Source organism: Trachypithecus francoisi, unplaced genomic scaffold (genome assembly GCF_009764315.1).
Source record: "Trachypithecus francoisi isolate TF-2019V2 unplaced genomic scaffold, Tfra_2.0 Lachesis_group0, whole genome shotgun sequence".
NCBI classification, from domain to species: Eukaryota; Metazoa; Chordata; class Mammalia; order Primates; family Cercopithecidae; genus Trachypithecus; species Trachypithecus francoisi.
In genome coordinates, this window is record NW_022681453.1 from 68,067,267 (window position 1) to 68,095,009 (window position 27,743).

General features: G+C 37.5%; 1 protein-coding gene and 1 long non-coding RNA gene across 5 annotated transcripts in view; one reads left to right on the forward strand and one right to left on the reverse strand.

Moving 5' to 3' along the window:
• The window catches only part of STXBP5L (syntaxin binding protein 5 like), a 475,147-nt gene extending 464,027 nt beyond the window's left edge, over positions 1–11,120 (reverse strand). For 2 of the 4 annotated variants that reach the window (XM_033211089.1, XM_033211087.1), the window contains exons 1-2: positions 10,847–11,120; positions 9,420–9,616 (exon numbers count right to left, since the gene is read on the reverse strand). In XM_033211089.1, the coding sequence (XP_033066980.1) occupies positions 9,420–9,608 (189 nt within the window). In that variant the 5' untranslated portion in view covers positions 9,609–9,616; positions 10,847–11,120. The other 2 variants (XM_033211090.1, XM_033211088.1) reach the window with 1 other exon arrangement.
• LOC117083440 overlaps positions 11,103–27,743 on the forward strand; it is a 46,498-nt gene continuing 29,857 nt past the window's right edge. Inside the window, exon 1 of the long non-coding RNA XR_004437085.1 lies at positions 11,103–11,175. This is a non-coding gene — a long non-coding RNA (uncharacterized LOC117083440). The remainder of the gene's footprint in view (positions 11,176–27,743) is intronic.

Below are 27,743 nucleotides of genomic sequence, written 5' to 3' on the forward strand. Positions count from 1 at the left end.
CTTTACACAAATTGAATTAAGATAACTTCAAGCCAAGTGACAATGCAACATGGACCTTGCTTGGATCCCAATCTAAACAAATCAACTACAAAAACCCAATATGGGACAACTAAGGGAATTTAAACATTAACTACATGTTAGATTACATAAAGAAATGTTAATTTTTTCACTATGATAATGGTCTTTAGGATTATAGTGTAAGCACAGGGTGAGGGGAAGTGCTTATCTGCTCTGTAAAGTTTTACAGGTGGAAGGGTACAATGTCTGAGATTTGCATTAAAATAATGAAATGTAAGAGTAGCAAATAAGATAATATAAATAAGCAAGATTAGCCAAGGATGGTCACTGTTGAAGCTGAGGGTTCAATACTATTCTCTCTGTTCTTGTGTGTTTAAAATTTTCTATAAAATAACTCAAAAAACAAAAACAGGTGAGGTGATGAACATCTAGGTACAGAGAATAACAGCCCCCAAAGAACGTGTGAATAAATTAGGTTATATGGCAGAAGGGAATTAAGGTTGCAGATGGAACGAAGATTGCTAATCAACTAACCTTGTAATGGGAAGATTAACCTGGATTATCCCGGTGGGCCCAACGTAATCATTGGCATCCTTAAATATAAAAAAGGGAGGCAGGAAAGTCAATGTTAGGGTGGTGACATGTTGGAAAGATCAACTGGCTTTGAAAATGGAAGGAGGCTGGTTTTGAAGATAGGAGGGGGCCATCAGCCAAGGAACTGTGATCAGACTCTAAAAGCTGCACGAGTCAAGAAAATAAAATCTCCCCTACAGCCTCCAGAAAGCAATGCAGTTCTGTGAACACATTAATTTTAGCCCAGTGATATCCATTTCATACTTCTGACCTCCAGAACAATAAGATGATAAATTTGTGCTGTTTTAAGCCAATAAGTTTTTGGTAATTGAAACAACAATACAAAAGTCATATGATCTTCTAGTAGAATCACACACTTTTATTTACCTGAAAGGACATAAAGCACAGATTTTACTGAAAATTCAAATGAAATATGTATCTTGTCAGGTAAGGAGAAAAATTCCTAATTAGATACCTACTGTTTTATTTTACTTACTTATTTATTTATTTTAGAGACAGGGGTCTTGCTATGTTGCCCAGGCTGGAGTACCATTAGTGGCTATTCATGATCACAGTGCATTAGAGCTTCAAACTCCTATCTTGAAGGGTTCCTCCCCCTCATCCTCCTCAGTAACTAGGACTACAGGCATGTGCTACCATGGCCGCCCCTTGCTATTTAAATTAAAAGGCAAATCTTACCTCTATTCCCCACACTACCATTCCCTTTCTGGTAGCCTCAATTGCTTTTCTGTGGCTTAATTGCATCACCAACCCTACAGTATACCAAAATGATATTAAAATCTACTACGGCTATTTTTTCACCACTTTTCTTTTCTATAAAGTCAACTCCTCACACATCTCCCCTACTTCTACTCTTGGTACTGATGTTATGAATTATATTCTCTATTATAGTGTTGACCTTATTTCTATCCATCACCTTACTGAAAATATGTTTACCCTAATCAATTTCCTCTTGGCCTAATTCACTTGTCTCTGACAATTCTGTTATTTGTTTGTTGTTTTGAAGTTTGTTTTGTTTTTACTGTCTTTGACCACTCCACAAAGCCTGAGTTTCTCTCTTACTATTCTTTCTAAAGAATGCTTCAGATTACCTGCCTCTACTATTGAGTTTTCCTCATATCATTCTGCTCGGTTCTTCTCTGTCTCCTTTGCTAGTTTCACATTTTCCACCTACATGGATGTTTACCAACTGTAAGCATTTCCCCCAGACTCAATGTAACTTCAAAATTTATTATACTACTAATAATTTTCAAACTTTTACGGTTTACAGATTTATAGACAGGTTTTTAGTCAATTTATAGGAACAAATTAAACTGAACATTAGCCAATCCAATTAGTTTTCTTCAGAGTGTAACTAATTTTATTGTGTTCATTTTGGTAAAGTAAAAATAAAAGAAAGGTAAAAGAAGTATAACAATTTTCTCTCAATTCCAATCTTTACTTTCTAAATCCAGGTATTAAATCTGCATCTAAAACCACCAAAATGATCGGTTTTATTTATAATAAAATTTACATTTCCAAATAAGATGTTGATTTAATGCTATTGTCAATTCAAAGAGATATTTATTGAATTGTAAAACACTTGCCAGGCACAGTGGCTCACGCCTGTAATCCCAGTACTTTGGGAGGCTGGAGTGGGCGGATCACCTGAGGTCAGGAGTCCGAGACCACCCTGGCCAACATGGTGAAACCCTATCTTTACTAAAAATACAAAAATTAGCCGGGCATGGTGGTGAGTGTCTGTAATCCCAGCTACTTGGGAGGCTGAGGCAGGAGAATCGCTTGAACCCAGGAGGTGGAGGTTGCAGTGAGCCAAGACCGCACCATTGCACTCCAACCTGGACAACAAGAGCAAAACTCTGTCTAAAAATAAAAGAAGATAAAAATAAATATAAAACACTTAACTGAAACTAAAATAAATACTATATTTTCAATTTCAAATTCATTATATTGATTATATAGCATCATTATATACCATTATATTCAAAATAATTCTATACACCATCAATATTAACTAGTAATTTTGGGCTTCCAATAAAACTAAAATCATATTCTTCTTTCTAATATGTTAGATAAGTCAAGAATACATCATAGGTGATTTTGCTGATAAATCAATCCCAGAAAGCATTATTTCATTCTTATCATAGTTGGCTGAAAGTAGTTTATGTCATATTTTTAAAGGTATATAATAAATAAAATATCTTTTCAACAATAAACATGTCAAAATGCCTTCTTGCTGCATTCCTTCAGTGACTATGAATGCTTCATTTAATCAAGTCTCTCCCTAGATATCATGGTGAACTTATTATATACTTTTTGGAGGGCTTATATTCTACTCTTTATAACTACTTTCTCTAAATCCTTTAGATGTTATTTCTATTTTTGGTTGTATAAAACTTAATCAATGATTTTTTTTTTACTAGTCCTTATAAAGACATTTTAGTATTACCTAGAAAATTAGGAACAATTATTCAGAATACTTAATCTATATTTTTATATAAAAACACTAGTATATTGTGCACATTAAAAGATTAGCCTTTCAAATACTAAAAAGAAGAAAAGTTATCCTCCTTTTAAAACTAAAAAAGAAAATAACTGTCACTATAAACAAAAGCTTTTTTATAAAGATCATCATTTTGATACTTAAGTAGGAACAAAAAGTTCCATTTTTCTCTTATGAGAAAAACAAACTCAATTTGAAAGTTTAAAGCAGGGCTTCTACTTGAGACCTTTAATGGATAAAATCAAAGTTGTTGCTATTAAACCAATATGTAAATGGCTTTACAGAACTATAATATAGGAAATCAGTTCAATCACCCTATTATTAAAAGTAAATATGAAACCTAATCCTAAGATTTTTCACAGGCACATCTTCAAGTGAGGGCAGAGAAATATCTACAGAAATGCACTAAATTTTAAGAAATAGAAATTTGGTTTACTCACTGATAACTCTACAGATAAACATACTTGGAAATTATGTTAAGATTTTAAATTAGCTCTGTATGGGAAATACATAAAGTATGACAGCACTATTTGTTTTTAAGAACATAAGAACCACCATACTATACGAGATCAACAACCCAATTTGCTGATAAATACTAGTATTAAAGGACTTTTTGTGAGAAAACGTGATTGCCCTCTAGGTAACTTTAAAATTTTGCAAACATACTCTCTACACATCTATAATCCTTTACTCAAGACTGCCCCTACACCCTTATGCCATCAGGATAAGCAAAGCAGACAGCCTGGAGTACTGAATCATCTGGTTTTGGTTTCTGGTTCTTAAAAGAAAAAAAAATCTTTAATTCTTCCTGGTTATTATGCTTGTTAGCATCTCAGTCTTAATGGTAGCTTAATTCTTCCTTGTTTGCCTCCATTACCATTCTTAAAGATGCCTCTACTGTGCTTTTTGGTGACAGGAGCATGAAGTCATTGTCAGAAGCTAAATCCATAATCAGTTATTCAACTGTACTACCTTTTATTTTACCAGTTTTTAAGTATAGAAATGAAACAAATCCACATATCTCAGGGAATCTTCTGTTATTCTTTCTATGGATGAAAACTTCATAACTGTGGAACTGTGATCATGATCTTGTCCCAATCTCAGTTGCAAAACCGCTTAAGTAAAATGGAGTGAAATTAGGGGAATGTGGAGACAATGAAAATCTTGAGGAAAAGATAGTATTCAAGAATTTCTGGGCATTTAATCTCCTTTCGTCTTGCTAGGGCCCTGGAAAGCCCAATGCTCTACAGTTCATGCCTGTACTTCTGATCCATACCTATTTACCTGGTACGATCTGATATTATGTCAGATATGAGGATCATTATTATAAATCCATTTCCCTGCAGAAGTTATACTAGTTAAACTACATGTTGTTTCTGACATTATGACCATTTATTAAAACAGTTTATGAATGATTATGAATAGTGAGTTGGCTAATTTAAGAGTTTATTCAGAAATTTAGGGATTATGTTATCTGGTTCTGGTAATATACTTATTTTACTCTTATTTTTTTGGTAATATACTTATTTTTATCTTTTGTTAATTAGGTCTAGAACACCCAGTGTGTTTGTCACTGTCAATCTAAAACTTCTGAGCTGTTCCCCCAAAAAGATCATTTGGAAATAAGAATGTTCCTAATATCTTCTTCAATAAAAACTGAAATAAATTTAATAGAATCCTCCTACAATCTTCTTTTCTACATCTCTTTGAAAAGCATATACCGTGTTCCTAAAGTGGTATCAACTCTTTCACTAGATGCTCTCTACCTCTTTATATAAAAGTTATTTCATAAAAGCAACTCCAAGAAGCTGTTCAAAATAATATCTAGTTTGCTTTTAACACACAACTCTATATAGCTTCCTTCCTTTAATTTATTCATTTATTTACTCAACAAATATTTGACTGCCTTCAATGGGCCAGGCACCATTCTATACATAGATGATACAGATGTGAACAAAATAAAGCCTTACTTTATACGTATCACTGTATCTAGAAGGACTTGACACTAGGTTTGCTTCAAAAGCATGTAAGTTCTTACTCTGCATTAAATAAAGCAAAACTGAAAGTTGTAGATATGAATTTGGAAAGGTTTATGGAAGAGAAGTTCACACAGAACCAATATTCAACAGAAAAACTTAGTCATTTATCAAATGATTTGTAAATTGTATATTTAGATGTTTTCAATTAAAATAAAACGTTTAAGGCATATATAAGTAGTAATTGCTCTCTGCTTTAATATCTTTTTCAATTAATCGACCAATTATGTATATGCATCTTTACTCATTTAAAAAGTGTATCAAGTGCGCACTATAATGATTCTCACTAATGGCTGTGCATGGAAATCTCCTGTGGGGCCATTCAAAAAAAAATGCAAGTGCCTAGGACTCACTCCTAGAGAGTTTGATTCTCTAGGAATGGGGAGGTGCTGGAAATCTCTATTTTAGACACCAGAGTTGAGAATTACTCGCCAGCTAGATAGTGTATACCCTAGCAATAAGAAGGAAACGAGAAAAAAAACACTTATTTGCTTCTCAAAGAGTTCATAGCATAAGGGCAGTGACAGATTTTTAAGAAACTTTTTTAATCACAAGCAGATGCTAAATTCACACTATAAGTATATGTCAGATGCTACAGAAAAAAACATAGAAGAGGTTTTTAAAGAGAGAAAAGAGAACCCTGGTGGGTAGTTGAGGTGGCAGTAGTCAGAGCTAGTCTCATAGAGGTGATGTTTGAATTATGAGGTAAAAGATGGCTGGGATTTATCCAGTTACATGAACGTAGAAAAGTTATTCTAGTCAGAAATGAGAGAATGAGAGAAGGCACTGAGATATGAGAAAATATGGTGTTTTTTAGGGAACGCAGTACACTTTGGGAATCAAGCAAATGAAAATGCAAAGGTAAACAGGAATCCCTTCTGAAGGAAACTCTATACCCATCAAGGTAAGCAATTTGAAATTTATTTTATAGAGCAATAGTTTCAAATTGTATTTCACAGAATTCAAGTTCAGGAAAGGCAGTTCATATATTTCACAAATACCTGGACAATGCAGGCATTCAAATGCATACACATTCTGAACTTAGATTGCAGTAACCCAATGCATTAACTTTTTTTTTGGCTGACCTTGAACCAAAGTTTCTTCTGCCATTTCTATGGCTGTGAACTTCTTATAGATATTTTGTTTATTATGAAGGGTACAGCTTTATACTTTCACTTTTTTAAGGCTAGTGAACATCCTACTATCTTCCTATGGGTGATATTACACAACAAAAAGCAAATATAAAAAAATTTTTTTTTCAATTGGCTGTATAATTTATTCTTATAATTTCTAAAACAGATGTGTGCCCATAAGGTGCCACATTTATTTGTTTGAATAGATGTTATTTACTGTGGTTTCAAATAAGACTTTCATTTTAAGAGCATCATTGCTGTAGGGAAACCAATATAGAATTTTTAGCAAGGAAATTACATAATTAACATTGTATTTCAGAAATAGCCGTTATTGTAACAAAATGAAGTATCATAAGGTAAAACTAGAAGTAAAGAGATCAGTTAGAAAGTGATTTCAGAAGACCAAGCAAGAAAATATGATGGAATAAACAAGTACTGGGGATGTAGAAAAGATCATAAATTTCAGAAACACTAAGGAAATAGAATAGATGGGATGTGATGACTAATCAGATATAGTAGAGAGGAGGCTTTCAAACAGCCAAGTCCAGATTTATACTTCAGTTTTGCCCATGTTGAAAAGGTAGAAGCACCCAGAATGACAACTCCTTAGAACTCAGAAGAGAATGTTTTTTGCACATTTAATCAGTGAGTCTATGAATCTAAATAAAGTCCCCATTTCAGTAACGGTTCTAATTTTGGGATTTCCTTAGTCCATTTTTATATATTTTGTTATAGACCAGGTAACTATAATACATCCATATAACCACTTCTTAAAATTGCCTATATTCCTGCTCGGTGCGGTGGCTCACACCTGTAATCCCAGCACTTTGGGAGGCAGAGGCGGGTGGATCACGAGGTCAGGAGATCGAGACCATCCTGGCTAACATGGTGAAACCCCGTCTCTACTAAAGATACAAAAAATTATCCGGGCGTGGTGGCGGGCGCCTGCAGTCCCAGCTACTCGGGAGGCTGAAGCAGGAGAATGGTGTGAACCTGGGAGGCGGAGCTTGCAGTGAGCTGAGACTGCACCACTGCACTCCAGCCTGGGTGACAGAGCAAGGCTCTGCCTCAAAAAAAAAAAAAAATTAACTATATTCCTATCCAAAGATGCCATAGTATTTTACACATTTAATAAGACTTCAATACTGTTAGTGGACAACTTATATAGCTATCTATCTTACAATTTATTTGAAAATCATAACCTAATATTATTGTAAACCACTAGTTATATTCATTCTACTACGAACACGAGATTTTAGAAACTTTAACAATAATATTAATATATATTTTATCATCCTTTCCATTTATGCATTACCTTCACCTTGTTCTGTCTGATCCTCCCAATAACCCTCTGTTAGTTAAGGAGAGCAGATATACTTATTCCCATACTACAGATGCAGAAATCAAGGTTCAAGGGAGATAAATGGCTTACCCAAGATTATATGGCTGTCAACTAGCAGAACTTTAAATAAAACACAAATTTTCTGATTCCTAGGCCAATGCTCTTCCTATCATGCCATATGTTTTTAACTTTTGCCACTTCCTATGACTATCTATTGCCTGAATAAATGGGAAGATAACTATGTATTCCATTCTCTCTTGCATTCACCCATTTCCTTAAGTTTTTTATTTAAAACCTTCTCTACAAGCTTTATAACCTCAACAGTCTAATGCCATTCTGTTTCGGAAGTCTATCTTTCCTATACCAATTTTACCTCTGGTAAAATTCTCCTGTATCACTGTCATATACATGAACTGAGAGAATTTGGAAAGCATTTTCAGAATCTGATCGTGAAAATTGCAAACATTCGAAGATTAAAGAATCAGGGCATAATTCTCCTGCCTAGCAGTTCAAATTTGAACTCCAGGACTCTTTTACATTTGTCTCATAACCACTATTAAGACCTTCCCTCATCTAACAGAATATCTGTTATTTCCTGTTGAGGAAAAAAATCATTACTGTTCACAAATTTCACAAAGTAGCTTAGAATTAAATCTGTCTATCTAACTTAACTCTAAATAAACTTGCTTTTATGTAAACTAATAACTATAGTTATTAGTTTATTAACTAGTTTATTACTAAATACTAAAACTATTTAATGTTTTCATAATGACCCTGTTAGGAATATAGTCTGAGGCAGTGATTGAAATATATCTCATCATACATGTATCACTTGTTTACCACAAAAATAATTTTAATATTTTCAAAAAACTTTTGTGAAAGTATTTTAAAATTTGTTAATTTCTGTAATTTTGCAAGTTTTCTATTTCTTCTTATGTAGCCAAACACATTTACAAAATTATATTCATTTATATGATATAAATAACTCAGTAGCTTTTGTTGCATATAATAGGCACATTCCAAGACAACTCAAAAAGGGGCAATAAAATTATAAATCACTTTATATCATAAAATATAACAAATATAGCAATAACAATATCTCTATGCATTAACCTAATGCTTGTTTTATAAATTCTCATCTTCTCTGCCTATCAGAAACTCTTTCTTTTGCATATTCATTAGAAGTTCAATATCAAAGTATAATTACATAAAATGTTTTCTCACTAAACTAGAACACCGGCTATTTTTGAGTTCTTACAACTATAACAAGTTCTTATAAGCCTGTGCATTTGTCCGTTTGTGTATTTATGAAGAGTTTAAGAATGTGGAGGTGATTTTATTCAGAATTTTAAAGCAATGTCACTGGCCCCTTTAAAATGGACATATTTTCCTATTATCTACTTAATCCTAGCAACATGCTAGTAGCTTTATTCATTTCATACTGAACAGTGAAATAACAATTATTTTCTCTGACAACACACCAAAAAAATGACTATTTGTTTCTTCAGTTAATATAATACAAAAACATTAAAAATTCTGTCCACTATTGGATCTTAACATTATCTTGCAAATTCTACTTTTTGTGTGTGCTCATTTCCCCCTTAAACTATCATTGCTTTTTAAGTTGACGCCTAAAATGTCTATTCAGCCAAACTGATTTACCCACAGAGCCTTCTACAGCAGACTCTGATGCTGACATCTCAACAGTTTCCTGTTCCTGGTGTGTTTTTCCCTCGTTTCCTCATAACAGTGTAATAAAGAAATAATGGGCTTTAAGCCAATTCAAAGCTTACCTTGCAAATCTGGAAATACTCTGAAGTCAAGGTTTCCTGAATTTCCTCTCTGAGAACCCCTGCAGTCCCCGCGGGAGGTACCGAACCACTTCCAGCCCCACCACCACTGTTACTGCCACTGCTGCTACCACTGCCAGGGGAGGAGGCAGTTAAGCCATCCAGAACTTTTCGGAAATTAAACTTCTTCATTTTAAACACTGTTGAGAAATTCAAAGGAAAAAAAGGGAAAGGAGTGACTTAACACATGCAATTAGACCTTGGTCTTTTCACTAGTCAAGACCTTTCTCTTTTCACTAGTCAAATCAGTTCCCATTTTACCAGCATTGGTTATAACAGACTGGAAAAAAAAGAGTCAGGCTTCGTTTGCCAAATTGCATATCCTTTAAAAAAAAAAAAAGATAAATATAACACAACTCCAAAAGCAACAGTATTCCCTCCTCATACATCAGATATTCAAGGACTGTATCCCCAGCTGTAACTACGCTTTATCAGCACTGGGGTAAAAATAAAAGGCAGTGTCATCATCGTCATTAGCATTATATCATCTTTATTATACAATCAAACCAGAGTTCAACAAAACAGGACTCTGTCTCTCTCTTAAGGGCGGGCTTTCCTTCTTCGAAACGTTCAGCTCGGAATATTTTATTTTCAGAAAAACGATGTTGGGGGAGCCAGTATTTACTCTGCCACCACCTTCCGGGCTCTTCCCCCATCAGCTTCAACGCTTCTTTTTTTGTCACTATGAAAGGCGGCAGCGGGGAGGGATACTTTTTCTAGTCCCCATCCCCCAGCAGCCCGGACCCCAAAACATCTGCGAGTGACCCACAGCAACAGCTGCCGGGGGGGAGGGGAGAACGGCGACACCGTCTGCTTCCACTTGTCCCTCCGCCTCCCCCTCACCTCCCCATCATCTCCCTCCCCGCGTCCTCTTTCCCCCCTCTCCCCATCTCCTGCTTCCCTCCCTCCACCTCAGCCCGCCGCCGCCGCCGCGCTCTCCCGCCTGTTCGCCCTCCCGCCGTCCGCTCTCTCCGCTGCACGGCGGCCGCTCTCGGGGGACGTGAAGCGGTGGTGGCGACGGCTGCGGCCCGAGTCCCGCGTCAGTCTGCTGGGCGCGCAGAGCCGCCGCTCCCGCTGTCCCTCCCCCAGGCCAAGCGCTGAGGCGCGGGGCTCTCGCCCGCGGGCGCGCGAACACACAAACACCTCACACCAAGGCATTGGCGCGCCCAGCCGGAACACACACAAACACCCCCAACACGGGCATTCGCGCGCTGGTGCGCTCGCTGTCTCTCTGTCTCTCTCTCTCTCAAACACACACACACACACACACACTCTCACACAGACACACAGGTGCAAGGGAGCCACAGCTGGACGGCGGCAGCAGCGGCGGCGTCCCAGAGGGATGACTATCTGACCCAGGACTTAGGCACCTTCCTCAGACGCCACTCGTCGCCTGCCAGCACGGGAAGCTGAGGGGGCCGAGGGAGGAGGGCTCGAAGGCGTGGGTCCGGCCCGGCTCCAGCCGCTTCACTAGTCCCTCTGGTAGCGGCGCCTGGCGCTCTCCGAGGTCCTAACCTAGCGGTCAGGCTCCAGCGCAGGCTCCGCCCTCCCGCCGTGGGAGGCAGACCCCGCCCCCGGGCCGGCCTCTATATGGCACCGCCCTGCTTCTTCCCTGGCAAAGCTGAGCGGTAAAGGGGGCGGAGTGCCCGCTACGTCGAAGGGCGGGAGTAGCTTCGGCGCCAATCCTAGATTCGATAGGGTAAGTTCCGCGGTCTCCAGGGCGGAAGATAACTGTGGATAGGCCGAAGGTAAAGCCAATGACAGCGGGAGGGGAGAATTTACAGAAGTAGGTGAGGTATTTGATTGACAGCGGTATTGGCCAGTATGCTGGGGGTCGTGCTCTGGGGGATGTAATTGGCGCTACCTGTTGAAGGACGCAAGTGTGAATCAATAGAATGCCTGCAAGCTTACGAATTTGGGCGCCTGGAGTCTGAGGCTGCGGGGAGGATTGCTTACCTTAGGTATGGCTCCGGACTGTATGGTGAACTGGGCGAGTGTTTTGCACCTTTTCACTTCTGCGAGCCTCTTCCCGCTCTTCAGGAGCATCTATCTGGCTCCTGTAACTCTCCTGCCACCTGCACTCAACTTGTATCTGTGATTAACCCCTGCTGTTACCTAATTATGGCTTAATGGTTCCTATCTGCCAGACAATTGTATTTCAATGGTTTCAGAATATATAGCCTTCTAGAGCCTAAGGAATTGATTGCTCACCTTGCTCTCTAGTAAGTAGAATTGCTCCTTCCCCATCATCCTCACATATGCAAAGATATTTATTCAATTTCTTTAAAGAAATATTTCTCACTCGGTAAACCGTATCAAGAATATATTTAAGCTATCTCTGTGAGTCACAATAATCATTTTGAAAGATGCATTATTCAGTGCAAAAAAGAAAAAAAAAACTATCAGGATAGACTTGGTTCTGAGCCCTCACCTGCTATTGAATTGGGGAAAATTTGGACCCCGATGTCTTTGCAAAATGAAGGGCAGTTCAGCGGGCCACAGCTAAGTGAGACTTCAATTTGGGCATCACAACAGAACTCAGTGATCATTTCAAATATTGTCTTACATCTTACAAACTTAGAATGATCTCTTTTTTTCTTCTTTCTCACCTCTCCTCTTCTCTCTCTTTTCTCTCAATCAAGGAAGAGAGTGGGAAAGAGGAAGCAGGAGACTTGAAGGATGATGACTTGTCCAAGGACATAGCAAGGAAATGATAAAGATGAAATAGAGCTCAGTTTTGCAGATCCTTAGCTCATTGTTGAATCTTTCTGTCCTGAATAACTATTTCACTCCTTTTGGGACTCCCTACACTGCTGGTAGTCTCTCATTGCCACAGCTAGACAGTAACCTTCTTGAAGGCTAGCATGGAATTGTATATTTCTCCTAGATTATTTAGTACCAGGCACAATATTTCACTTAAAATAGGCACTTAAAGGGTTTTGAAGAGTTGTTTTATTAATATTTTTTATTAAAGATATATGAGTTGGTACCCAATTACACAATGTTTGAAAGGGGTAAAAATAATGGTGGAAACAAGTGCTATGTCTGAAACAAACTAGATCTTGGTAGGGTTCCAAATTCTATATTGGGTCCCTAACAACAGGTTTCTTTTTACTCTTTTCCACCTTTATTTCTTCTCTTCTTCCTGGCCCATTGCTCACCTCAAAGTATGGATGCCAGTTAAGGCTAAAGAGTTTGCTTTCCTTGTTTTATGTCTGGCTTTTCTTTGTAAAAACAGAGGCAAGGAAGGTTATAATAAAGTGGGTGAGTTTTCATTTTTCTTTTTTTTTTAATTTTTTTTATTATACTTTAAGTTCTAGGGTACATGTGCATAACGTGCAGGTTTGTTATATATGTATACTTGTGCCATGTTGGTGTGCTGCACCCATCAACTCGTCAGCACCCATCAATTCGTCATTTATATCAGGTATAACTCCCAATGCAATCCCTTCCTCCTCCCCTCTTCCCATGATAGGCCCCAATGTGTGATGTTCCCCTTCTCGAGTCCAAGTGATGTCATTGTTCAGTTCCCACCTATGAGTGAGAACGTGCGGTGTTTGGTTTTCTATTCTTGTGATAGTTTGCTAAGAATGATGGTTTCCAGCTTGCATCCATGTCCCTACAAAGGATGCAAACTCATCCTTTTTTATGGCTGCATAATATTCCATGGTGTATATGTGCCACATTTTCTTAATCCAGTCTGTCACAGATGGACATTTGGGTTGATTCCAAGTCTTTGCTATTGTGAATAGTGCCGCAATAAACATACGTGTGCATGTGTCTTTATAGCAGCATGATTTATAATCCTTTGGGTATATACCCAGTAGTGGGATGGCTGGGTCATATATCTAGATCTAGATCCTTAAGGAATCGCCATACTGTTTTCCATAATGGTTGAACTAGTTTACAATCTCACCAACAGTGTAAAAGTGTTCCTATTTCTCCACATCCTCTCCAGCACCTGTTGTTTCCTGACTTTTTAATGATTGCCATTCTAACTGGTGTGAGATGGTATCTCATTGTGGTTTTGATTTGCATTTCTCTGATGGCCAGTGATGATGAGCATTTTTCATGTGTCTGTTGGCTGTATGAATGTCTTCTTTTGGGAAATGTCTGTTCATATCCTTTGCCCACTTTTTGATGGGGTTGTTTTTTTCTTATAAATTTGTTTGAGCTCGTTGTAGATTCTGGATATTAGCCCTTTGTCAGATGAGTAGATTGCAAAAATGTTCTCCCATTCTGTAGGTTGCCTGTTTACTCTGATGGTAGTATCTTTTGCTGTGCAGAAGCTCTTTAGTTTAATCATATCTCATTTGTCAATTTTGGCTTTTGCTGCCGTTGCTTTTGGTGTTTTAGACATGAAGTCCTTGCCCATGCCTATGTCCTGAATGGTACTACCTAGGTTTTCTTCTAGGGTTTTTATGGTATTAGGTCTAACATTTAAGTCTCTAATCCATCTTGAATTAATCTTCGTATAAGGAGTAAGGAAAGGATCCAGTTTCAGCTTTCTACTTATGGCTAGCCAATTTTCCCAGCACCATTTATTAAATAGGGAATCCTTTCCCCATTGCTTGTTTCTCTCAGGTTTGTCAAAGATCAGATGGCTGTAGATGTGTGGTATTATTTCTGAGGACTCTGTTCTGTTCCATTGGTCTATATCTCTGTTTTGGTACCAGTACCATGCTGTTTTGGTTACTGTAGCCTTGTAGTATATAGTTTGAAGTCAGGTAGCGTGATGCCTCCAGCTTTGTTCTTTGACTTAGGATTGTCTTGGCAATGCGGGCTCTTTTTTGGTTCCATATGAACTTAAAGCCTTTTTCCAATTCTGTGAAGAAACTCATTGGTAGCTTGATGGGGATGGCATTGAATCTATAAATAACCTGGGCAGTATGGCCATTTCACGATATTGATTCTTCCTATCCATGAGCATGGTATGTTCTTCCATTGTTTGTGTCCTCTTTGATTTCACTGAGCAGTGGTTTGTAGTTCTCCTTGAAGAGGTCCTTTCCATCCCTTGTAAGTTGGATTCCTAGGTATTTTATTCTCTTTGAAGCCATTGTGAATGGAAGTTCATTCATGATATGACTTTCTGTTTGTCTGTTACTGGTGTATAAGAATGCTTGTGATTTTTGCACATTAATTTTGTATCCTGAGACTTTGCTGAAGTTGCTTATCAGCTTAAGGAGATTCTGGGCTGAGACGATGGGGTTTTCTAAATATACAATCATGTCATCTGCAAACAGGGACAATTTGACTTCTTCTTTTCCTAACTGGATACCCTTGATTTCTTTCTCTTGCCTGATTGCCCTAGCCAGAACTTCCAACACTATGTTGAATAGGAGTGGTGAGAGAGGGCATCCTGTCTCGTGCCAGTTTTCAAAGGGAATTTTTCCAGTTTTTGCCCATTCAGTATGATATTCGGTGTGGGTTGTCATAAATAGCTCTTATTATTTTGAGGTACATTCCATCAATACCGAATTATTGAGCGTTTTAGCATGAAGGGCTGTTGAATTTTGTCAAAAGACTTTTCTGCATCTATTGAGATAATCATGTGGTTCTTGTTTTTGGTTCTGTTAATATGCTGGATTACGTTTATTGATTTGCATATGTTGAACCAGCCTTGCATCCCAGGGATGAAGCCCACTTGATCATGGTGGATAAGCTTTTTGATGTGCTGCTGAATCCGGTTTGCCAGTATTTTATTGAGGATTTTTGCATCGATGTTCATCAGGGATATTGGTCTAAAATTTCTTTTTTTGTTGTGTCTCTGCCAGGCTTTGGTATCAGGATGATGTTGGCCTCATAAAATGAGTTAGGGAGGATTCCCTCTTTTTCAATTGATTGGAATAGTTTCAGAAGGAATGGTACCAGCTCCTCTTTGTACCTCTGGTAGAATTCAGCTGTGAATCCATCTGGTCCTGGACTTTTTTTGGTTGGAAGGCTATTAATTATTGCCTCAATTCAGAGCCTGCTATTGGTCTATTCAGGGATTCAACTTCTTCCTGGTTTAGTCTTGGAAGAGTGTAAGTGTCCAGGAAATTATCCATTTCTTCTAGATTTTCTAGTTGATTTGCGTAGAGCTGTTTATAGTATTCTCTGATGGTAGTTTGTATTTCTGTGGGGTCGGTGGTGATATCCCCTTTATCATTTTTTATTGCGTCTATTTGATTCTTCTCTCTTTTCTTCTTTATTAGTCTTGCTAGCAGTCTGTCAATTTTGTTGATTTTTTCAAAAAACCAACTACTGGATTCGTTAATTTTTTGGAGGGTTTTTTGTGTCTCTATCTCCTTCAGTTCTGCTCTGATCTTAGTTATTTCTTGCCGTCTGCTAGCTTTTGAATGTGTTTGCTCTTGCTTCTCCAGTTCTTTTAATTGTGATGTTAGAGTGTCAATTTTAGATCTTTCCTGCTTTCCCTTGTGGGCATTTAGTGCTATAAATTTCCCTCTACACACTGCTTTAAATGTGTCCCAGAGATTCTGGTATGTTGTATCTTTGTTCTCATTGGTTTCAAAGAACATCTTTATTTCTGCCTTCATTTCGTTATGTACCCAGTAGTCATTCAGGAGCAGGTTGTTCAGTTTCCATGTAGTTGAGCGGTTTTGATTGAGTTTCTTAGTCCTGAGTTCTAGTTTGATTGCACTGTGGTCTGAGAGACAGTTTGTTATAATTTCTGTTCTTGTACATTTGCTGAGGAGTGCTTTACTTCCAATTATGTGGTCAATTTTGGAATAAGTGCGATGTGGTGCTGAGAAGAATGTATATTCTGTTGATTTGGGGTGGAGAGTTCTATAGATGTCTATTAGGTCCGCTTGGTGCAGAGATGAGTTCAATTCCTGGATATCCTTGTTAACTTTCTGTCTCGTTGATCTGTCTAATGTTGACAGTGGGTGTTGAAGTCTCCCATATTATTGTATGGGAGTCTAAGTCTCTTTGTAAGTCTCTAAGGACTTGCTTTATGAATCTGGGTGCTCCTGTATTGGGTGCATATATTGGGATAGTTAGCTCTTCCTGTTGAATTGATCCCTTTACCATTATGTAATGGCCTTCTTTGTCTCTTTTGATCTTTGATGGTTTAGAGTCTGTTTTATCAGAGACTAGGATTGCAACCCCTGCTTTTTTTTGTTCTCCATTTGCTTGGTAGATCTTCCTCCATTCCTTTATTTTGAGCCTATGTATGTCTCTGCATGTGAGATGGGTCTCCTGAATACAGCAGACTGATGGGTCTTGACTCTTTATCCAGTTTGCCAGTCTGTGTCTTTTCATTGGAGCATTTAGTCCATTGACATTTAAGGTTAATATTGTTATGTGTGAACTTGATCCTGCCATTATGATATTAACTGGTTTTTTGCTCGTTAGTTGATGCAGTTTCTTCCTAGCCTCGATGGTCTTTACATTTTGGCATGTTTTTGCAATGGCTGGTACCGGTTGTTCCTTTCCATATTTAGGGCTTCCTTCAGGGTCTCTTGTAAGGCAGGCCTGGTGGTGACAAATCTCTAAGCATTTGTTTATCTGTAAAGGATTTTATTTCTCCTTCACTTATGAAACTTAATTTGGCTGGATATGAAATTCTGGGTTTAAAATTCTGTTCTTTAAGAATGTTGAATATTGGCCCCCACTCTCTTCTGGCTTGTAGAGTTTCTGCCGAGAGGTCTGCTGTTAGTCTGATGGGCTTCCCTTTGGGGGTAACCCGACCTTTCTCTCTGGCTGCCCTTAGATTTTTCCTTCATTTCAACTTCGTGAATCTGGCAATTATGTGTCTTGGAGTTGCTCTTCTGGAGGAGTATCTTTGTGGCGTTCTCTGTATTTCCTGAATTTGAATGTTGGCCTGCCCTACTAGGTTGGGGAAGTTCTCCTGGATGATATCCTGAAGAGTGTTTTCCAGCTTGGTTCCATTTTCCCCCTCACTTTCAGGCACCCCAGTCAGATGTAGATTTGGTGTTTTTACATAATCCCATACTTCTTGCAGGCTTTGTTCATTTCTTTTTCTTCTTTTTTCTTTTGGTTTCTCTTCGCACTTCATTTCATTCATTTGATCCTCAATCGCTGATACTCTTTCTTCCAGTTGATGGAGTCGGTTACTGAAGCTTGTGGATTTGTCACGTATTTCTCGTGTCATGGTTTTCATCTCTGTCATTTCATTTATGACCTTCTCTGCATTAATTATTCTAGCTATCAATTCTTCCACTCTTTTTTCAAGATTTTTAGTTTCTTTGCGCTGGGTACGTAATTCCTCCTTTAGCTCTGAGAAGTTTGATGGACTGAAGCCTTCTTCTCTCATCTCGTCAAAGATTCTCTGACCAGCTTTCATCCGTTGCTGGCGATCGGCTGCGCTCCTTTGCAGGGGAGAGATGCGCTATATTTTTGAATTTCCAGCTTTTCTGCCCTGCTTCTTCCCCATCTTTGTGGTTTTATCTGCCTCTGGTCTTTGATGATGGTGACGTACTGATGGGGTTTGGTATAGGTGTTCTTCCTGTTTGGTAGTTTTCCTTCTAATAGTCAGGACCCTCAGCTGTAGGTCTGTTGGAGATTGCTTGAGGTCCACTCCAGACCCTGTTTGCCTGGGTATCAGCAGCAGAGGTTGCAGAAGATAGAATATTGCTGAACAGCGAGTGTACCTATCTGATTCTTCCTTTGGAAGCTTCCTCTCAGGGGTGTACTCCACCCTGTGAGGTGTGGGGTGTCAGACTGCCCCTAGTGGGGGATGTCTCCCAGTTAGGCTACTCAGGGGTCAGGGACCCACTTGAGCAGGCAGTCTGTCTGTTCTTAGATCTCAACCTCTGTGTTGGGAGATCCACTGCTCTCTTCAAAGCTTTCAGACAGAGTCGTTCGGGTCTGCACAGGCCTCTGCTGCTTCCCCTGTTGTTGTTTAGCTGTGCCCTGTCCCCAGAGGTGGAGTCTACAGAGACAGGCAGGTTTCCTTGAGCTGCTCTGAGCTCCACCCAGTTGGATCTTCCCAGGGCTTTGTTTACCTACTTAAGCCTCAGCAATGGCGGGCGCCCCTCCCCCAGCCTCGCTGCTGCCTTGCGGTTAGATCGCAGACTGCTGTGCTAGCAATGAGGGAGGCTCCGTGGCCGTGGGACCCTCCCGGCCAGGTGTGGGTATAATCTCCTGGTGTGCCCGTTTGCTTAAAGCACAGTATTGGGGTGGGAATTACCCGATTTTCCAGGTGTTGTGTGTCTCAGTTCGCCTGGCTAGGAAAAGGGATTCCCTTCCTCCTTGCGCTTCCCAGGTGAGGCAATGCCTCGCCCTGCTTTAGCTCTCGCTGGTTGGGCTGCAGCAGCTGACCAGCACTGATTTTCTGGCACTCCCCAGTGAGATGACCCCAGTACCTCAGTTGAAAATGCAGAAATCACCGGTCTTCTGTGTCGCTCGTGCCGGGAGTTGGAGACTGGAGCTGTTCCTATTCGGACATCTTGCTCCGCCCTCCAGTTTTCATTTTTCTAATAAATGAAAACAAGCCTATAGCAAGTAATGGTTTGATATTTTGATGGGAGTGAAGAAGAAGAAGAGCCCCAGTTCGGCAAAGTGAGATGTAACGTTTGCAAACAAAACCTCTTAAGCTGATTATCACTAGCACTATCGCGAACTAAATGATGGTTTTTATTCTAAAAATTGCGGGAGAGCTGAGGAAAAAAGTACACAAAAGATTGACGGAGATCCTTCTTGAGGACCCTGGAGAGAATTCAATAGACTGCCTAAGTTAAAAAAGAGGTGACAAAGTAGACATCTCTTCAGATGGGACAACAAATAGGTATAGGAAGTGGGAGAAAAGCCAAGTCAAAACGTATTAACTTTTCCAAATAAATATTGGAAGCCTAAAAAAATATGATCATTAGGATGCTTACACTGTGGACTATTTGGTACTATTTCAAATATCTGTGTTCCTCCACAGTGAATAGCATAATGCCATCTACATAATAAGTGCCCAGTTAACATTAATTTAAATGAATGGCAGCAAGTAAAAATCATAACATAATTGCAGTCTCAGAGAGCCTGTGGACAGAAGATATTGTGATGCCAATTCACAAACTGTGAGCAAAGGATAGAATTAAGCAAGAGGCAGAGTACATTGTGTGAGGAGGCCTAAAAATCTTACTAGGTGAGAGAAGCATAATGAAATACCTATGCAAGTAGATTTCATCCTCGATTAATTAAAAAGCAATAAGAAGTTATTTTATAAACCATCTGTTAACAGCAATGAGACCAGATCACAGCATATATTTTATAAATAATGTGAGAAACTTTAGAGTTGGATTGGGTAATAATAGTTGCAAACTGGAAGAATACTTTGTGGAGAGGAATGACTGAGGTACAGCTTCTGAATAAGGCTTGACTTCTTCCTAAAATGACAAGTATGAAGAACTGCAAGAAGAAAAATACTTTCAGCTTGATCCATGGAGCAAAATCATCAAAGCATTTAAATAAATCTAGTACATCGGAAGGATTTTTAGGATGTATGTTAAAAATACGTTACAACTCACTTTAAGTGTTTGTGATTTTGGATTCAAGCCAACAATGAAGCTAAGAGGCTGCCTTTCTACACCTGCAAAATAATTAAATAATTGTAGAAAGTATGTACATGTGTGGCATTTCACACGGAGAAGAAAATTTAACTGGCTAGGGTTAGAGAAAACTAAACCAAATTGACAACACCATATGTGAATAATCCATTGTATATAGAGATAATAATAATTCTACCAGTTATTTAGCACTATGTCAAACATTGTGCTATGAACTTTACATACAACTCTTTTAACTTGATCCTTATTATAACTCTATAAGATAGATATTGTCCCCATTTTATGAATGAGGAAATCTGGGGCTCAGAAATATTTAAAAAATTCACCCAAGGTCACTTTGGTGGACAATCCAGCCTTCGAATTCAAAGCTGTCTAACTTCTAAGATCATGCTCTTAATCGATGCCTTATTATTTAACACTGCTTAGAAGACTAACTAGAAACTAGAATAGAAAAAAGGTGGCGGGTCAATTCTCCACCTAAAATAGTGGATATATGTGTATTAGTCTTCCAGGACTGCCATAACAAAATACCATAGACTGGATAGCTTAAACAACAGGAACTTAACACAGTTTGGAAAGGTAAAAATCCAACATCAAGGCATCGGCAGATTTAGTTTCTTCTGAGGCTTCTCTCAATGGCTTCAGACAGCCACCTTCTCTCTGTGGCCTGACATGGTCTTTTCTCTGTGGGCTTACATCCCTTGTGTGATTTCTCCATGTGCCTAAATTTCCTCTTCTTAAAGGCTACCAGTCAGATTGTGTTAGAGTCCACCTTCATGGCCTCATTGTAGCTTAATCACCTCTTTAAATATCCTATCTCCGGCCGGGCACGGTGGCTCATGCCTGTAATCCCATCACTTTGGGAGGCCAAGGTGGGCGGATCACAAAGTCAGGAGATCAAGACCATCCTGGCTAACATGGTGAAAGCCGTCTCAGCTAAAAATACAAAAAATTAGCCGGGCATGGTGGCACATCCCTGTAATCCCAGCTAGTCAGGACACTGAGGCAGGAAAATGGCTTGAACCCGGGAGGTGGAGGTTGCTGTGAGACAAGATCATGCCACCACGCTCCAGCCTGGGTGACAAAGTGAGACTCCGTTTCAAAAAAAAAAAAAAAAAATCCTATCTCCAAATATGCTTCCATTCTGAGGTACTGAAGGTTAGGGCTTTGACATATGAATTTTGGGAGAACACAGTTTAGCCCATGACAATATGAGCATCAAATTCAACATTTTTTGAGGAGAGTATCTACTATGAACTGGAATTGTATTTAACAATTTACATTTATTGGCCGGGTGTGGTGGCTCACGCCTATAATCCCAGCACTTTGGGAGGCCAAGGTGGGTGGATCACAAGGTCAGGAACTCGAAACCAGCCTGGCCAACATGGTGGCCCATCTCTACTGCAATACAAAATTTAACCGGGCATGGTGGCGGGCACCTGTAATCCCAGCTATTCGGGGGGCTGAGACAGGTGCATTGCTTGAACCCAGGAGGCGGAGTTTGCAGTGAGCCTAGATAGCGCCACTGCACTCTAACCTGGGCGACAGAGTGAGACGCCATCTCAAAAAAAAAAAAAATTACATTTTCTTATTTAATCCTTACAACAATAATGTATGGTAGCTATAGATAACTCCATTTTACAGGTAAAAAAAACTGAAGCAAAGCAAGGTTAAGTAATAAGCCCAATATCATACATCTGGTAGGTTTTGAAACGAGAATTTGGACTAATATCAATCTTATTCCACAGTTCTTTCCTCACGCTAGTAGTTTTCTGTTGAGGACCCAAAGAAATCCCTTTATAAAGGTGTTTTATATTAGGAAAGTTAATTACTACAAATTCAAGTATTAGGATAAAACAAAACAGAAAAAAATGGAAAATATCTGATCAGGAGATTGGATACTAGAACTAAAAAGACATTTGAGAGTTCATGGGCACTGAGTAGTAGAAACAGAGGACTTTGGGAACGGCAAGCTAATGGGAGGTTCTTATCTCACAAGAAATCTCAGTATAATTTGAAATACATTAAGAGAATCACAGGGGAGTACCCCATCAAAATTGAAGAAAATCAGTTATCAATAACTAATTAGATGTAGTAAGGCAGTATTAATTTGCTGAAAAAGGCTGTAGTCTGAGTGAATATCAGAACAGCTGGAAGGAGAATTTGGGTGGAGGGAGAATTATGACATAATACCATAAGGTGGGGCTGTCAATTGTTTACATTAGCAAGTGTGAACATTTCCAATGTGCATGCTGTGAGCTTCTAGATCCTGGCATGAGCAACCTAATTTGTCACCCACTTCTGACTCTTCAATCAAGTTATAGCAGTGTCCTTATTATTTGCCAGTTTAAGTTAGAATTTCAGTAAGAGAACATAGCTGAGTAAACAGGTTCCACCTATATCCTTTCTGGCAAATTTTTCCAGGGCATTAGGAATTACCTTTCCTTCCTAAATCTTTATCTAACTCTTTTTTGACCCTATTATACATCCTTCAAGAGGAGTACTGGTTAATAATTGTCAGCTTTCTATTATATGGCAGTAAATAACAATCAGCATTAAAACTCTTATTCCTAGTCCAAGCCCACAAAAGAAAAACCACAGGGTTAATTAGATAATGTCATAGCTGTCATGGGTTTCAGATAAATAGGCAGGGGTCATTAGGATAGAACCAAGACACAAAATATGGCTGGGCACAAAATCAATAACAGAATAGCAAACAGTTTTGCCCTGCTAGGGGCAAAACTCAAATATTTGCTGTTAAACATGTACTTAAAATCAGTTCTTTGTGCATACTCTAAAATAATTTTCACATATTCATCCATCACATTGTGATGTGGTAAGAAAAAAGATTTAGTGTTGGGACAGGCCTAAGTTTACTAACTGTGGCACTAACAAGCACTTTTAGCCTCTAAGCCTCAATTTAGCCTTTTATATGGGAATAAATATAGGGTAGTATAAGAAACAAGTGAAATTCTGTATATAAAGTGACTTGTAGAGTGCAAACTACAAATAAATAATATTGTCATCATTTTCATTATTTTGTACTTTAGTAAAGTTTTTCATAGGAATTGGCTTTAGATTTGAATTTATGTTCCCATTACTATTAATATGAAATTCCTTTGCATCTGTGGATTGACTATAGCTGAAATTGAGGAAGAGAAAGAGGATTTGGACTAGGTGACTATTAAGGTTCTTTCCAATCAAAAATTCTGTCTTCATATGATTTGTTTAGTCAAGATTCACTGCAATCTCTTCCTAAACACTACACAGACTTATTGAAAAGGTAATTTAAATGGTATCCATGTAGGTACTGGCCAACAGAGATGAACTGTAGCCCACAGTAGACAAAAAACACAAGAATTCTCAAAAGTCTTCTTCTACCAATTAGAGATTCCTGGAGATCACATTTTTATTAATATAGTTCTATTTACATCTGTGTACATTTATATCTGATTATAAAAGTAAGGTGCATGTATTAGAGAACTTTAGAAAATCTAGACATCTATTTCTAGTCTTTTTTAGGACGTTTTTAAATAAATTGGAAGTGTCTAGTACATACTATTTTGATTTCTAGGTTTTTTTTAACTAAACATTTTGTTGTAAGCATTCCCCATTTCATTAAATATTCTTCTTCAGACACATCATTTTTGAATGCCAATATTATATTTAATCATGCAAATATTCCACAATTTATTTAATCATTTCCATATTCTTGAATATTTTATTTCTAACTTTATACTATTATAAATAATAATGAAGAGAATACCTTCATACTAAATCTTTGGTAAAGTTTCAGTATTTTAGGGGATATTATCATGTCAAAATAATATGTCTTCATATGTAATTCTAAGTTTTATTATTAAAAGGTTGTGCAAATTTATACCCTCATTAAGAGGTTAGGTCTCTGTGGAGAGCTCATGTTACAAGGGACTTTTGTAAAGTGAAATCCCATACCACCTACATTGATTTTTTCATTTAGATGTTGACAAAATTCAGAGAGATTTTAAAATGATAAGAATTACTAAGCATAATCAACTAAACAGAACAGAAAAACATGACAATGTAAAACATGTGACTGTGATTTCAGTTTGGAGGGAGGAACTATAAAAGTTTTCATAGAACTTTAGGGCTAGAGAGAAATTTAGTAATCTCTAAGTTTTACTTCTAAATTTAAAAAGTGATAACACAAACTTTCATCCAATTTTATCAAATAAAAATTACAGTTTTGTGTGTTACTGTTATGTGAGGGGGAAATGAGAAAATAAGAACAAGGAGAGCTGAAAGGGAAGAGAAAGAAATATAGATACATCTACAGAAGGAGAATTTCATCTTAAAATAGTACTAGAGACCTTTAAAAATCAGTTTTGGTTTTTGCAGTAGTAGACAAAATAAGCAGAAATATGAACCCTTGGAATTTTTATTCACACTGAAGTTGTGAGCAAGATTCAGGCCATAGACCATACATTCTTTGATCCTAATCTAGATGAAAAAAACTACAAAGGGATGTAAGCTTTTCTTGGGTTTGGAATATGGAGACAAGAGGAAACAATTCTTTTTAGACCCAGCCTCTCTTGTTTCCTGAAACTTTAATTCATCATGACTCATGAAGATTGCACCAGTTTAAGTAGGGATATGTATTTATTTTCATGATGGCAATAACAAATTTAATAATGCCATTACTGAATTAATTTTTCATAATGGCTGACAAAGGGTTATAATGTTATTATTTTGTAAATGGCCATATTAATTATTAGCTCTGTTAAAATTGGCACACTGGAGTTTCAGACAATAAGCTAGGATACCAGCATGACTTTGCTTTACCATAAGCAGAAGTTCAAAAACATAGTCATGAGGGTAAGAAAAGGATGAGTGACTTCATGCCTGTCTTATTGCAGACTCTAAAACAAGAAAACCCTTTAAATGGGTCCTCTCTGGCTATGAAGGATAAGCTTTCTGTTCTAATCAGCTCCTTGGCTAGCTCGGGCTGACAAAACATTATTGTTCTCTTAACCTTTGCCAAGCTGAGGAACTTTACAAGCATTTTTTCAGTAACAGCCAGAGTGATTTATGGGTTTTTCTCCCTCTAGCTCTCCGCAGTTAGAAAAACAAATTTTATTTCTCAGTCTCATTCCTTCCTCCCCATTATTCCCAGTTCTCTACTGTCTTCAGCCGTAATCCTTCTTTATTTAATGCAAATATTACTTTATTTTGCATGATTTTTAAGTATGTCTGTGTTTAATGTTCTTTAATTATGGAGACCACATACCTTGAATTTTCTGGAGCAGTTCCTATTTAAATATTGTGTACCTCTAAATATACTAAGACTTCAAATTTAAAAAAAACTGTATTATTGTTTTCCTAAACCATCAAAATCATCCAGTTTCTCAACAAATGCCACTGTTTTTCATAAGGCTGTTTTTAAATTTGAGTGGCAAAACCTAGAGGGGAGAGGGATACATGATACTTTGTCTTTAAGAGTAAAAACTGTGGTTTCAGACAGATTTGAGGCTGCCACATTTTTGGTGTGTGATGTTAGGCAAGTTACTTCTCTGTACTTCAATTTTCTTATCTACCAAAGGAATACCAAATTACCAACCTCATGAGATTTTTGTAAAAATTAAGTGAGAGAATTCATGCTAGCACTCAACACTGCCTGGCACATAAGACAACTTCCATAAATGTTTGCTACTATTATTTTTCAGTACCAAAAGTCTCATGTTAATATTAGTGATTATAAAAGAATTGAAAGAAAAAAATTTTAGTTTTACTATGCAAAGTAAAAGAACTTAACATGAAAATTATAAAATACTGTTTGTTATGATTTGGACCTTGGGTAGTATGTACCTGGATATTTGTAGGTTCATAATTACCTAGTCATCTAGAAAGGAAAACTCACTTAGAAAGGAAATCTAAGAAACTCTAAGCTGGCTAGATTCCGTTGGGGAGACACAGAGTGGTCAATCTTGGAAAGTAGGTAATTAACTCAGTCATATTATCTGTTAAAGGAACACTGTGGCCTTAAGTTGTGTCTTTACAAGAACTTGCTAGCAAAATGAGACAAATGTATCTGTAGATCAATGATGGTTGAATATTTTTAAAGATTTTCAACATAGAAACATTATTCTTCCATAAATGGAAGGAAAATATATAAATTTAGTCTCTGTCTATTTAAACTTCAGAAATGAGGAAAGCTTTTGTTTGCTTTTTTGTTCTTTATTGTTTGTTTCTTCATTAACAATTTTTGGAGATTTAAATAACCATTGGCATTGTAAAATCTTTCCTAGTAATCTGCATGGAGTACTCAGAGACTTGCCAAGAAATTTGGGGGGAAAAAATGGAAAGAATAAACAATTATTAAGCAAACTGAGTTCTTCAAACAAGTATGAGAAGAATAATGTGCCATCATTTCAACAACAGATGATGAAAGTGACAATGCAAACATTGTATTAACTAACATTTGTCTTGGCTGAATTTTTAATTTCTCTTTATGTAATTGTATACTTTTTAAACAGTATTTATTATATATATAATTAAATATGATTTAAATTTTATACCACAATAAGATGTTATGTAAATTAGTTTACAAATAAGAAAAAATAAGTTTTTTATAAGAATATGTGCCCTAATTTATAAATATGAAAATACAGTTACCATATTTATAATTTGTTAACTTTTAGAGAGATTTCCACAGTCCAAGAAAGGAAGAAAGTTGAAAGAATTAAGGTTGGTAGCTACAAAAACATGTGTTTCATGGAGTGTGGGAAGCAAACAAGATGATGAGGAAGGAACCTTATTCCCTTTATGCATATCAGGCTTCCTGAAGGCCTTAGCCTTTGATAGGACAAGAATAGAAAAGAGGAAAAATACCAGGAATAGACAGAAGGGTCAGTTTTATGGTTTGTAAAATGGCTTACAAAAATTGATTTTTGTCTCTTTTGTCTATGGTTATATTGCCAGCACATTAGATTAACAATAGTGACGGACATGTGGTAGGTATTTCGTAAATATTTGCTGAATGAATAAACACTAGTATATAATATTCATGCTTCATGCTAGGATTTCAGGCCTGAGTTTGAAGATAATTAAGTCACAAGTTAGATAAAATACTTCACCTATTCAACAAATATGTATTGTGTGCCAATTTTGCACTGGGTACAATTCTAGATGTTATAGGGAACAAAAATCATAAAGAAAAAAGAAATGAAAAACAGAGTAATACTAACTTGAAGAACTAATAACAATTGAGTATAGGGGGATGACAGACATATAAACAACTAATAATAAACCACTGTAGTAAGATTATTGATGTGAATCGTAAAAACAGAGTCTTGTGATTGTATTGAAGGAATAACCAATTATTCCTCAGTAAAGAAGAGGTGAATGCATTGAGGTGGACTTTTAGCTCTTTTGGAATCTTATTCTATACTTAGCTTCGTTAATGTGACTCTATGCTGATTTTCTTCTGATTTCTTTGAGGTCCCTTTCATCTTCTTCACTGGGTCATCTTCCTTTTCCCAACCCCTTAGGGTCCTTAAATCCTAAGGATTTAGGAGCAAATGATATGTGAGCAAGAATTGGCAATTAACTCAAATTACTATTTCAAGAAGTTTGGTAGTAAAGAAAAAAGGGAGAAAATAAAGAGTCAAAAAGAGAGGGCCTGGAGGGGATATGCGTGAATTGGAGAGATGTTATAATATTTTGAGGCAGAGTGGTAGAACTAGAAAACAGACTACTAAAGATCCAAATG